Source organism: Mustela nivalis, assembly GCF_964662115.1.
Source record: "Mustela nivalis genome assembly, chromosome: 4".
In the NCBI taxonomy this organism is placed as follows: Eukaryota; Metazoa; Chordata; class Mammalia; order Carnivora; family Mustelidae; genus Mustela; species Mustela nivalis.
The window spans coordinates 36,330,161-36,343,933 of record NC_139023.1 but is presented as its reverse complement, the minus strand read 5'-3'; the positions used below and the strand labels follow the sequence as shown (position 1 = coordinate 36,343,933).

The 13,773-nt window shown below is 49.8% G+C and overlaps 1 protein-coding gene across 4 annotated transcripts in view; it reads left to right on the top strand.

The window, feature by feature from the left end:
• The first annotated feature begins 2,407 nt into the window (after positions 1-2,407).
• TBC1D1 (TBC1 domain family member 1) overlaps positions 2,408-13,773 on the top strand; it is a 227,663-nt gene continuing 216,297 nt past the window's right edge. For 2 of the 4 annotated variants that reach the window (XR_014311231.1, XM_082728915.1), the window contains exons 1-2: positions 3,100-3,711; positions 13,031-13,538. Coding sequence is in view for 3 of the 4 variants with exons in the window: in XM_082728915.1 (XP_082585041.1) it covers positions 13,122-13,538 (417 nt within the window). In the remaining variant the exon portion in view is untranslated. Of the gene's footprint in view, positions 2,539-2,968; positions 3,712-13,030; positions 13,539-13,773 lie in introns of those variants that run through there. The other 2 variants (XM_082728917.1, XM_082728916.1) reach the window with 2 other exon arrangements.

Here is a 13,773-nt window from a genome sequence, read left to right as displayed (position 1 = left end):
GGTCAGTAAATTCCCCATGGAATGGGGAAGGGCTCTATGCGCCTGGGTCACACCAGTCAAGAGAATCAAGGGTCTGAAGCAGAGTGACAGCAGGGCTTAGCCCCACTCACTACTCACTTTTGGTTTTGGTAACTTAAAGAACTATGGACAGAATACCTTCCTGGGCAGGCAAGGGGCTCTCTGTAGCCATCGCCAAGGCCCTGTTGTCCACTCCCCCCCGCCCCAGGCACAGTGCTATCCTTGGACAATAAGGGCAAGGAGATACTTTCCTCCGAGAGCAATGGTACTTGGCAGATACCAGCTGGGCGGCTAGCTCTCACCTGTCCACTCTACACTGGGACAACATGGATGTCCCCTCCCAGTTGGCCGGTCTCCAACCTGCTAGCCCAGGTATCACCATCAGCTCCAAAGCCCTCTGAACTATGTCTTCCCTTTGTGCTGGACACGAGTACAAAAGAGATTGACAGCAGGCTATCCCCTACTCTCTGAGACCATGCTTTATGACAAAAAAGTTTGAAACTCTTTCTCACATCTCATAAAGAAGTTCTGTATCCAGGAAGCTAAGAGCATGATAAAATCCCTTATTATCATTCCAAGGGCACCAACTCGCCCTGGACATTGGAAAAGTGATGCAGAAATCACCGCTTCTCACCAGGCCATGGCCCTCCTCTAACCCAGGGTGGGGTCAGGGCAAATGGTCTAGTCATTTCCCACTAGGTTGTAACTCTGAGCTGCAACTTGCTAGATTTTAGCAGGGGGAGTGGGGAGAAGGCAGTTTCCTCCCTCCACACCACAATAATATGAAAGACTCCGGGTCTTGGCCTATCTCTGCTCCCCACCCCTTTCACTTTCTACGCTGGTGACCTGATGAGCACCCATCTCGCCTGTCTGTACTAAGCTTTCCTGTACTCTGATACTGGGGGGTATGGATGGAGTTGGGGTGAAGGGGATTAGTGAGAAAGAGAAAAGGGAGCGGAGTGATGGGTGGGAGGGGGTTTGAGCAAGGATGTTCCGTATTCAGTGCCCAGCCTTGGCCTGATCCCACCTCCCAGGGGCAGTGGCTGGCCGGCACGGTTGTTAAGTTGTTCGGTCACAGTTTCAACCATCATGTGGCAGGATATTTGTGGAAGGCAGTTTGGGGGTGTCAGTGAAATGGATGACGGTGTGCCTGTCTCGACATCCTAGCTCTCTAGAGGTAGCTATGTTCAGAGGGCTGCTGCAGAGAAGGAATGAGAACTGTATGGGGGAATTGGAGATAAAGATGTGAAATAAAACATGGTGTGATCCAAGAGACAACAAGATGGCTTGAACACTTTACCTGGTCTTTTAACCTAATGACAAACAATTCCCATGACCCAATAAATGTTCCAACCACTAGGGTATTTATGTCTGCATATGTTCTTCAGTTCTCTTGAAAAAAATTCAAGGTCAAGTACACAAATAACTATGCGATAACTGAATGAGCTCAGTGCTACAAGAGGGGTACACAGTGGCAGGACAGAAAATGTGTTACTAGTGGCTTTGGTTTTTTGGGGGGTCCCAGCACCAACTAGCTTGTGGCTTCCAAGAGGCATTAACCTCTTATTTTCCTCATTAGTCAAGGAGGATTTAATCATCTCTGTACAGCAGAATGTTTGTTAGGATTAGAGACAACCTATGTCAAGTACCTACCACAGTTCCCCAAAAAGACTGGCCCCTCCCGGAAGAACGGCTATCACTTTTATTAAAAATTGTATATATTTATTTATGAGAAAGCGCATGAACAGGGTGAGGGGTGGAGGGAGAGGCAGACTCCAGCTGAGCAGGGAGCTCCATAAGGGGCTTGATCCAGGAGCTCCGAGATCATGACCTGAGCAGGAGGCAAACCCTTAACCAACTGAGCCACCCAGGAAGGCACCCAGAAGAGCTACCCCTTTTTATGAGCGTTTTAAAATCAAGCTGTGGATAAAACTTTTGTGTCCCACTGAAATATACCCTCCCTGGATGGGAGCGTCCAGAGGAATGGGATCAAGGAATCCCATAGGGTAGATCTACTGGAAAAGGAAGAGAATAGAGGTCCAGCAGCTTGCCTACCGCATGGGGTGGTGGAGTTGGGATCTGGGTTTAAGTCCAACTCTGCTGCCCAAAGTCTCAGCCACTTCCCTCAAGTCAGCTTCCAGCTCCAATGAGGGAAAAATAAATACATTAATTAATTTATTAATTTATTCCTGCTAGAGGCCACCGGGCTCCACCACTCGGCTCTTTCTCCTCCCTGCTCTCTCTCCCTTCCCTGCTCACTCCTCTCTAGAGTTGGTGCTCCGTCCCCTACTTGCCTCAGATCCCCCTCGCGCTCCTGTCCCCCGGGATTGAACCTGCCCCAGTTTACTTTCGGGGCAGGAGTGCGGTGGCCGGGGAGGTTTCCCGCGCCCGGCCATCCCCTCCGCCTGCGAGCCCGCTCTCGCCGCCGGCTTCCGTCTCCCGGGTCCCTCCTTACACCCCACAGCCGCCGGGAACTTCCCCGAACCCCACTCTAGGGTAGGCGCCGCGAAGAGAGGAGAGGTGAGGCGAGGGGGGCGTGTGAGCCGCGTGTGCGTGTGAGTGTGATTGTGTGTGCGCGCGCGCTGGACCCGCGGGAGGGAAGAGGACCCGGGTCTAGCGGCTGCGTCACCCCCCTCCCCCCCAGTTCAGAAATGGGGCTGACTGGGGTTTGGGGGGGCGACCCTTCAGCCTTCTCTGTTTGAGCCCCTGATTGTCCTGCCTCGCCTGCCGGCGCCCCCAGAGAATGGCCCTGCCTCAGTTCCCTCCTTGCCATTGTGTCCAACCCTGGGACGGGACGAAGGGGCGCTGCGGGCGACGGCCAGGTGGCGAGGTCGCCTTCCCGCGTTCCGTGCGGTTCTCACTCCGTCCGTTCCGCGGGGTGAAAGCGAGGGTGCCGGGGAGGCGACACTACCGCGGGGGAGCGAAGAGCGGGCGGGCAGTGCCACCTGCTGAGAGCGCGGCGGGACGAGAGCGGCGGGCAGCGCCACCTGCTATAAATAGGCTGCCGAGGACACGGCGTGCGACCGCACATCCCGCCGCGAGGGCCTTCATCACGCGCGGGGCCCCGCGTCCTCGGAGCCCAGGCGGACGGCGGGCCAGGACCCTGCGCCGGGGCTGGCTGGGGCGTCGCCCGGACCCCCCCTTCCCCCACCGCCCAGCCCCGCGCGCTGAGGATGGGCCGTCCCGCAGGGGAGAGGCGGGGAGAGGAGGGAGGCCGCGGCGGACCCGCACTGCAGCAGCTGTTACCCGCGTGTGACTCGCCTGTCCCGGCCGTACCGCTCGGGCAGAGTCACAAGGCGCAGTGGGGAGGGAAAGAGCACCGCGTCCCCCTCTTAGGTCCCTGGGGACCGAGTTGGGAGATCCCGGCTTCTGCCCTCCCCTCGCCTCCCCCGCGCTCGCCCAGCCGGGGAGGAGGAAACGCGAGCCGCGCGCAGACACCTCCTCCGCCGCCGCCGCCGCAGCCCCCGCGCCGCCGTGCCTGTTGCTGCCGCGGCCGCGGGACCCGCCGTGTCCTCAGCGGGGTGAAGAAGAGGCGGGAGCCCAGCGGAGGGGATCCCTCCCGGCCCCCCGCCGCGGAAGAGCGGAGCCAGCCAGGCACGATGAGCGCCCCGCCCGCCCAGGCCGGCCCCACGCCGCCCCCGAGCACCTGCGCGCCCCGGCCGGGCCCTGGGCTCTGAGCGAGCAGCGGTGCAGGTAGGTGCTCTCTGGAGCTTCCGCGCCGGCGGCGGCATCCCGGCCGCCCCCCTCCCGGCGCCGAGCACGCCCGAGCGTTCCGGGCCCGCGAAGCTGGAATCCGGCAGCCCAAGGGCGTTCCTGTGCTCGCCGCGCGGGGGGCTTCCGGGGTGGGTGGGTGGGGTTCATTGCCACCTCGTTGCCCCCCTACTTGAACGAAAGTGAAACCTTCGAGTTCGTGACCGCGCAGGACCTCCGACAGGCACCCTCCCCCAGCCCCCCTCACTCCTGCTCGCTGGGCATCTACCCCCTCCCGCCAAATATCTCTGGGGGCTGCTGTGTTTGTAGGGCGACCGGAATGAGGGGAGGGCGGTCAGAGGGACCCCTTGCCATCCTTTAAAAGTTCATGGTACTTTGCAGTAGTAACTTTGGCAGCTTCACCAGTGCGCACAACATTTCTTTCTATGGGCACATCCTGTACTCGTCATTTTGAAACCCTGCTTAATTGTTTCTAGCAGCTTCCTGATCCTTCTGTCGTTATGAGACCCCTCAAACTTCGCTACACACTGTTGTAGTTTTTAAGAGACTGTTTTCCTTAAAATCCACTTAAAAGTGGCTTTACCTTGTTATTCTATTTAAATTAGATTATTCTCTGAAAGTTGCTTAAAAAGAAAAAGAAATTGAAAGTGATGATTGTTCCTCCCACCAAACAGTTTAATTTCCAGAGGGCCTTACATTAAGGGATCAGTATAGATCTCTCATTCTCCCTTCTAGGTGATTGGATGATTTCAGTTGTTAATATAATCAGACTTTGAAAGAGCATTTTTAAATGACCTGGTTTAAATGGGTCACACCCAAGACATTCAGCAGCTATCACTACAAGTCCAAACTTTGAAACTTCTCACGCTGTACTTAAGCAGAACTACAGAGGCCTTGATCGAAACCCGTTCTTTTTGAAAGCAGAAATTCATTCTCTGCCTCGATTTGATGACATTGATAAGAGTTGGAGCATGGCCACCTCTGGGTTTTGGGGTGTGTTGGGAGCTCTGTGTGGGAGGGGTTGGCGGGGGAGACTGAATGAAGAGTTGTTGCAAGAAGCTGGGGATCCACCTTGATAAATGACTCTCCCCTGTTTCTGAACACTTCATGTTCTAGGACTGTCTTGGGTTAGGGATCTCTGAAGCAGCTCGAGTTGAGGTGGCTTCTCCTGCCTGGGGAGATGGTGTTCCTTGGGACCCTCTCCTTCCCAAGAATCATGAAGACTGTTTACAGGAATAAGAATGTTGCGTGAAAAAGTCTGTAAAAAAAAAAAGATTGTCTGCTTTTGTAAACAGGTGTTTTAGAACTGTTTGAAACGGAATCTTATCCTGGTCTTGAATCTCCCTGTGTCTTTTTTTTTTTTCGGCCAAGTTATAGGGAAATCAGACCATGAAAAAGGGTTTTCTCCTTAGATTTGTCTGTAAGTAACACTTGACATAATGTGAGTTATTGGGCCGTGGACTTGGCGTTGAATTACAGGGTGCCATGTGAAATGTTTAGGGGATACTTTCTGGAGTGAACACAAGAGGTATATCCCGAGACTATTAACTGAGTTCAAGGAGATGCAAAAGGGACTAAGTGTGGTTCAAAGCAGTAAATAAAATGATCAGGTGAAAATGAAAATAAATGTCTTTTTTTTTTAAAAGATTTTATTTATTTATTTGACAGACAGAGATCAAAAGTAGGCAGAGAGGCAGGGGAAACAGGCTCCCGGCCAAGAAGAGAGCCCCATGCGGGGCTCCATCCCAGGACCCTGGAATCATGACCTGAGCCGAAGGCAGAGGCTTTAACCCACTGAGCCACCCAGGCGCCCTGAAAATAAATGTCTTTATGTTGATTTATCCACCATTTGCAAGCCAGCAAAATAGGGGAGAAATTCATGGGTGTACTTATACATTATTAATGTAAAATTTAAGTTTTGTAAATGGGACTCCTTGCCTGAGCCGACCACTGTCTTTCCCACTAAGAGATCTGGGGATTTCCCTTTTCGCTGCAATAGCATTTCTGGTTGGGTGCTGTTCTGTCAGTGTTGGGACGACTTCTCACCCATGCGACATTGATTGTTGTCGGAAATACATAGGGTATGAGGAGGAAGTGAGTGACTCTGGGGAAATGCAGCTTGCCTCTTCTTCCTCATTAACCAGCTGTTGACAGTCTGCGCCCTCCATTTCTGGAGAAGGCAGCCTCAAGCAGAGAGTCTGCCTCACAATCAGATAGACTCCTCTGCAGTGGGTGGATGGCGTGGGTGGCGGCTCCTGTCTGCCAGATCTTCTGGTATCTTCTGGGACAGACTACCAGTGAGCAGCAGGGAGTGGCACATACCTGTTCCCCATTGACACCCAGCGTGCCCATCACCATGGCACCCGGAGTAGGGATGCCTGCCGGAGAGGATTGTGTCTTTCTAACTTTTAATTTTATCTTGTCAGAATGGCATCTCCCGAGGCCCCTTTTTCACCCTTTAATGACATTTCTCTGAATGTTCTCCTTACGTTCGCCAGATGGCCTAAGTCAGCTCAGGTATCGGGGTAGGTGTTGGGGTAGCTTCTTTGCCCTTTTCCCTGTCTTTTGGGGAGTCATTGAGAGAAGCAGGCTCCCTGCCAAGCAAGGAGCCTGATGTGGGACTCCATCCCAGGACCCTGGGATCATGACCTGAGCCGAAGGCAGCGGCTTAACCAACTGAGCCACCGAGGCCTCCTGTGGGCTGTGCTTCTTAAGTCTCATGGCCATGAGGGTCCCCATACGTGGTATATTTTCCAGCCCTCATCTTTTCTTGGTCATTGAAACTTGGAGGATCACAGTCCATAGGGGAAAGTGAGTGATTCCACTCAGCAGACGGGCTGAGTATAATTTTGACATTAGATTTGGATTAATGAGACCAAGCAAAACGTGGAAAAATCACCCAGCTAAATCACTAGAAAGATATTTTAGAGTTATTGCCTTCTAGAGATGTTTCTATCACAAAGAATAGAAATTTGGGCCTAGGACAAATCCTGCCTACAGCACTAACCAGAGGACCTGTACGGAAATGGGAATGATAAAATGTAAATCTCAGAGTTGTAAGAATAGAGAAGATCTTGCATGAAATGTCCAAGAAGAGGTGGTTGGTCAATAAATATTCCCCTAGCAAAGTGGTTAAGAGCAAGCACTAAGCCTGGAGGGGAAGGCCCTGGGTTCAAAACCTGGTTCTGCCGTCTGCTGCTAGGATGACCTTGGGAGAGTGACCTGTCTTCTCTGTGCCAGCGCCTCCTTCCTCATCTGATGAGGTGATGATGGCAAAAATCCGTTGGAGTCCTTATTTAGATGTGATAATAATAGTCTTTACTGGGGCACCTGGGTGGCTCAGTGGGTTAAAGCCTCTGCCTTTGGCTCAGGTCATGATCCCAGAGTCCTGGGATCGAGCCCTGCATCGGGTTCTTTGCTTAACAGGGAGCCTGCTTTGCCCTCTCTCTCTGCCTGCCTCTCTGCCTACTTGTGATCTCTGTCTGTCAAATAAATGAAATCATTAAAAAAAAAAATATTTAAAAAAATAATAGTCTTTATTGTCCAGGGTTGTTGTAAGAGCTCAGTTAACAGTCATGCAGTAAGTGCTATTTTGTCTGTGTTCACAGTTATTATTATTACTTTCAGGAGAATAGCCAGGCAGCCATGCCAGAGGGAGGGATAGACATCCCTGAGGGCCAGCAAGCCCCCCCCCCCCAACCCTTTTATCTTGTGCCATTAGGTAGCAGAGCATACAGGAAGTGGCCATGGCATCCTAGGGGACCAGGCTTACATTGGCCCTGATTTATGTAGGAGGGAAGTCGTTCCAAACATCATTACTCTGTGTGTCAAATTAGAGAGCTGCTTGCTGGGGCTGAAGCGTCCTGGATGACGGAGAGGTTAGATCCACAGGCTCCAGGAGCTCCGTGTGATGGCTGTGCGTGAAATAGGGTAGTGTCCGAAGCATCTTCCCAGCCTGTGGGCAATTCCTAGGTAGCAGCCCACTGCTCTGACTGGGTGAGATTCTGGGACACATAGTGTAGCCTTTCCTCCGGTGATCTTACCACAGGAGAGTAGAGTATTTAGGTGGAAGAATAATTCTGTTCAGCAGCATGTCCTTTCTATCTGGGATAAAAAGCAGAAAAATGAAGCCACTGGTTTGCAAGGGGAAGTGAATAGCTATTGGGGGAGTGTCTGCCCATCCTGGGTAGGGGGCGTCCTGGACAGCTTATCAGTCTTGGCTGGTTTCTTTTTTTTTTTTAAGATTTTATTTATTTGTCAGAGAGAGAGAGGGAGAGAGAGTGAACACAGGCAGACGCAGAGAGAGAAGCAGACTCCCTGCCGAGCAAGGAGCCCGATGTGGGACTCGATCCCAGGACGCTGGGATCATGACCTGAGCCGAAGGCAGCTGCTCAACCAACTGAGCCACCCAGGCGTTCCTCTTGGCTGGTTTCTAAGCTGGCTTGGAGCTAGAAGCTTCAATACCTCTTCTGTCTATCCCTCTTTTATTCCCTCCTCCCCTCCCACCAGCGCTCTGAGTAGGTGAGGGCTCCATGTGCTGAGGCTGTGGTGTTTCTTGCTAACTTCTGGAAAGTCCCCCTCCCATTTCCCACGGTTGGCTGGGTCAGCACGGAGAGGGGGCTGGGAAGAGAGGGATTTTCCAATGGCGGCTTGCTAACTCCTACCATCTCTTCTCTCACTTCCCGATCAATAAACTCCATTCTTTCTTCTGGTACCTCCCCCGTATTTGTATTCTTGATAGGAAGAGGGGAGCAGCTTTCCATCCCCACACAATGTCGGGGACATTTGGTATTATACATTATGAAAATTAGATTTCCCCGATTTGAGAGGTTGAAGACAACTTGAGGATGATCTTGTTCCATTCTCTTGTGAGAATGAGCTTGAGATTTGGAGAAGTGACGTGACTCGCTTTCTCAGCTTCACCCTTGAAAGTGTTTTCATCAGGAAACTGAGATTCTCTGCTGCACTTGGATGGCAGTCAGGAATTGGACTGTCCTAGTTCTGTCATCCAGCTTGGACAAGGCACTAACTTCTGCAGAACCACGTTTCCTCATGTCTAATATAAGGGGAAAAAAATTATTTATTTACCCGACAGAGAGAGAGAGCACAAGCTAGGGCTGCAGCAGAGGGAGAGGGAGACGCAGGCTCCCTGCGGAGCAGGGAGCCCGATGCTGGGCTGGATCCCAGAGCACGGGGATCATGACCTGAGCCGAAGATAGATCCTTAATTCCCTGAGCCAGTCAGGCATCCCTCAAGTATAAGGGAAATTTCTAAAGAGCTGAAAAGGACATTTCTGGCTTACGGATTTTATAATTCTAAGTGCATGCCTTCAGGGATGTTTGATATAGAAGGACTCACTAACAAGATGATTGCAACTGTTCTAATAAAAGCATCTTTGTGTTTGCGATGCCTGCCTTGTTTATGGACCGCGGTAGGTAGGAATTGTGAAGCATACAGATGGTCTGTGTGAGGGACAGAGCTTGTACACAGATGAATCTACCAACAAAAACAGAGTTTGAAGTTCGCTGGGAGTAACAGATCACAGTATTTCTTTCTTTCTTTCTTTCTTTTTTTTTTTAAGATTTTATTTATTTATTTGACAGACAGAGATCACAAGCCGGCAGAGAGGCAGGCAGAGAGAGAAGGGGAAGCAAGATCCCTGCTGAGCAGACAGCCCAATGAGGGGCTGGATCCCAGGACCCTGAGACCATGACCTGAGCTGAATGCAGAGGCTTAGCCCACTGAGTCACCCAGGTGCCCCTGGATTGTAGTATTTCTTACTCAGTGTATGAGACCCAAGAGCTCTCTTAGAGTTGGTGGTTCTGCCTGGGAAGGATGGTCAGAGGTTGCATGCTGATCACATGGACTGAGATGGCTTTAAAAATAATCTAATGGTATATTAGTATTATTTGAATAGATCTTCTATTTGACAGAACTTTTTATTGAAAAGTAGTATAGAAGTTACTCACCTAGTCTAAGATACCTTACATCAGCAGAATCTGAATTATGGATAAATAATTATGGCTATGTTTGGGGGTAGAACTAACTTTTTCTTTAATTTTTACTTATTTAAGTAATCTCTTCACCCAACATAAGGCCTGAACTCATGACCCTGAGATCAAGGGTCACATGCTCTTCTGACAGAGCCAGGCAGACACCCTCTGGGGTAGAACTTATTATTTGAGAGTTTACCAACAGTGTTATGGACCTGTCTACTTTTTACAGAGAAACTGAGAATGTGCCACAGCTGGTTCAAAAATGAAAACTCTAAGCATTCAGATAATTTTGTCAATGACATGGCAGAACTAATTTGATGACTCTTCATTTACTAAATGTTTGAAATTCTAAATGGTATAATTTTTTTGCACTATGTATATATTGCCTTACAAGAAGACTGAAAACAATCCCATATGTTGTTGCCACCATGTTAATAATTGCCCCATCTACACTAATTGGTAGGTCTCAGGTCTCCCCTTTGTAATAATTCTAGTCCTTCTTGAGGCGTGTCTTGGGATTAGCGGCTGTCAACGGTTAGGACTTGAAGCAGATTCAGTTACAGGAGTGGAAGCTGAGCAAGATATTTAATGCCACTCTCACCAGGTGAGAGAGAGAAAAAAGAAGAGAGAGAGACCATTATTTATGGGGTTATGTGAACTTCAAGTCTGTTTTTATCATCAAGAGAGGTTGTCCCTTAAAGGAGAACAGACAGGGAATACATTTCCACGAACTCTGTTGGAGCTCGAAAGTGTGAGCTTATTTCTGAATTTTTGAACATTTAAAATTAAAAAGTAGCTCTGAACTGTGTTCACATCCTATTATAAAAATATACTCTTATCATTTATGCATCTATATCACATAGAAAAATATGGAGTTAAAGGAATAGACTTCAGTTCTATTTCAGAAAATATTTAGAATGCGAATATTGAATATATTCCCGGTTCATACACAGCCGTCTTGCCTCTTGTTTCCTCACATGATGGAAGGGGGAGAGGGAGCACCCCAGGTCTCCTTTGAGGGCGCTAATCCCATTCATAAGGGCTTTAGTCTCATGACCCAGTCACCTCCCAAAGGCCCAACCTGCAAACACTATCACATTGGGGATTAGGAGTTGACCCTTCAGTCTGTAGCAGTGACTCCTTGGCCTTGGCCTTGGCCAGTAAAACAGTGATGCTATTTATAGAGACAGAGTTCATGGGCAGCAAGAGAAGTTCTGGGAACTGGGGAGATGAGACTGAGTTAGTTTTAAAATAACTAAATTGGGTGGTTCAGTGGGTTAAGCCTCTGACTCTTGATTCCAGCTCCGGTCATGATCTGGGGGTTGTGGGATCGAGCCCTGCATGGGACTGCTGGCCCAGAGGGGCGTCTCCTTCTCTCTCTCTCTCTCCCTGAGCCCCTCCCCCTGCTTGCATGCAGACACGCACTCTCTCTAAAATAAATAAATAAATCTTTAAAAATGACTGATTGAAGCTGAGGTGCCTCTAGGCTATCCAGATAGAAATACCGAATGGTCTGCCCTCATCTGGATCTCAGCAAAGAGGCTCAAGGGGAGACATTCACGAGGGCATCATCAGGATCTGTGTGGCAGATGCCATCCTTGTGCGGCCCTCAGGAGGATGGGTCGAGAATCAGGAGCCGACTCTCCCACGCCCACCTGTGACGAGCAACTGAAGCTCTCCAGGCCTCTGTGACCCAGGTCCCCATGATGGCAATGCTAGTAGTCTGTAACCGGTTGGAGATGAAGGTGGAATGAGGTCACACTTGCGGTGTGCCCGGAGTGCACACGTCAGCGGCTAGCAGCAGCAGGAATGCCTGAATGTGGTTATGGACATGCAAGCCATTCGGTGAGACTGTCCAAAGAAAGCCAGTGGAATGAAGACAAGGGATGGAATGAAACAGGGGCCAAAAGCCATCAAAGAACCCGAAAGAAGCAACCAAGGAGGTAGGAAGAGACGCAGAAGGGTTTCAGGCAGGAAGGAGGGGTCACCCTTGAGAAATTTATCAGAAAGGACAAGGCAGTTAAGGACCGAAAAGCCCCCCTTGGGTTTCACAGCCCGAAGATGCGGATGACCTTAACGGGAGCAGGTTCAGTGCATAGGCCGTGCATCTGGTCACAGTCGAGATTGTCCATGGGCACTGGGTAGTGAGCCAGTAAGTGCGGAAGGAAGGGAGACTTGGGGCTCAGGAGGGTTGAGATCAGAGGAAAATGTCTTTTTTTTTCCTCAGATGGGAGAGACTTCATTCCTTAGTTTACAATATTATTGAGCCTCTGTTGTGAGTCAGACACTGGCAGGCGCTGGGGACACAATGTTGAGTCAGACAGATGCAGTGGGAAGGTGCTCAGGGCGGGAAGGATGAGCCAATGAGGAAGGATGAGGTGTGAGATGCTGTAGACAAGTCAGTTCTGCCCAGATGGCTTTTGTGTCCAGTGGAACAGGAAGGCATTAGGCAACCACCATCAGAGGTGGTTGTTGAAAATCACCTATGAGGGGGCAGGTAAGAGAGTTTGGGGCCACCGGAAACAGCATTTTCTACTGATGAGTGGCAGTGTGGGCACAATGGCTGATAACACATGAGTTACATGAAACTGTATTTATGGCGATCTTTGGGACATAACTGGCACCAATTACATGTTAATGAAATTTGAATTCCTGTTCAGCACCTCTGGACTAAGTCAGGGAGAGGCTTTTAAAACTTAAGTAGCTTCATAATTGAAAAAGGTCAGTTGTTGAAAACTGGTCTGGTTCAGTGGACTCTGATAATGGATAGATAGCCACTATTATTTTCTCTCAAGGTTACTTGTTGTGGGGAGAATCACCACAACTGAATTTGATTATCTTGGAAAAAAAAAAGTCCTTGAGGGATACCTGGCAGGCTCAGTCCACAGAGCGTGCAACTCTTGATCGCAGGGTCATGAGTTCGAGCCCCACATGTAGAGATTATTTAAAAAAAAATTCCTTGAAATATGTGTAAATACAACAGGGTTTAAAGGGATCTGAGCAGGACAATATTGTTTTCTGTCCTGCTTGATTTTGCTGGATCAACGAGGCGTACAGACGTTTCACAGGAGTTTCCCAGTGGGATCTTTGTAACCTGTAGTGAGTGCGACAGTTACAGCATTCATATAAAGAAGCACAATTTCAAGAAGGCTCTTTCTAGGCCAAGCACCTTGTTTGAACTAAGATCCATTTGTTTCCCCATGTTTGGGTTTCAGGCTTTTTAGTTCTTCAGGAATAATAACTCTTCGAAAGTAGCTATTGCTGTGATTTCATTAAATTCTAATGCCTTTGTTTTTCTCCCACAGGATTCTGCCCCAGAAGCACATAAAATAGATTGCTCGTTCTCAAACAGAAAACAGTGGCAACGTTTTGCTGAGTTTCCAGATCTTTCCCAAGATGGAGCCAATCACATTCACAGCGAGGAAGCATCCGTTTCCTAACGAACCCTCGGTGGACTTCAGCCTGCAGCTGGTGGGCTCCTTGCCTGTACATTCTCTCACCACCATGCCGATGCTGCCCTGGGTCGTGGCGGAGGTGCGGAGACTCAGTGGCCAGTCCTCCAAAAAGGAGCCCGGTGCCAGGCAAGTCCGGCTTTGTGTTTCCCCCTCTGGACTGAGGTGTGAACCCGAGCCGGGGAAAAGCCAACAGTGGGATCCGCTGATCTGTTCCAGCATCTTCGAGTGTAAGCCCCAGCACGTTCACAAACTGATCCACAACAGTCACGATCCAAGTTACTTTGCTTGTCTGATTAAGGACCATGCAGCCAGCCAGCAGAGTATCTGCTACGTGTTCAAAGCTGATGATCAAACAAAAGTAAGTGGAAGTGGGGACGAGAACGATGGAGGTAGAGCCGGATGGCTTTCCTTGTGTGGGGGTCGGGACGTCGACTTTGCAGATCCTGGAATGAATAAGATGACGATGCGGTCATACATAGATTATTTTACTGGGATTTTGGTTTATGAGGTCGTTTTTCTTTCTGTAGTTTTGAAGAACATTTGATAACAGCTGTTGGGAATTCTAAGTTTATGAGTTCAAAAATTCAACAGAG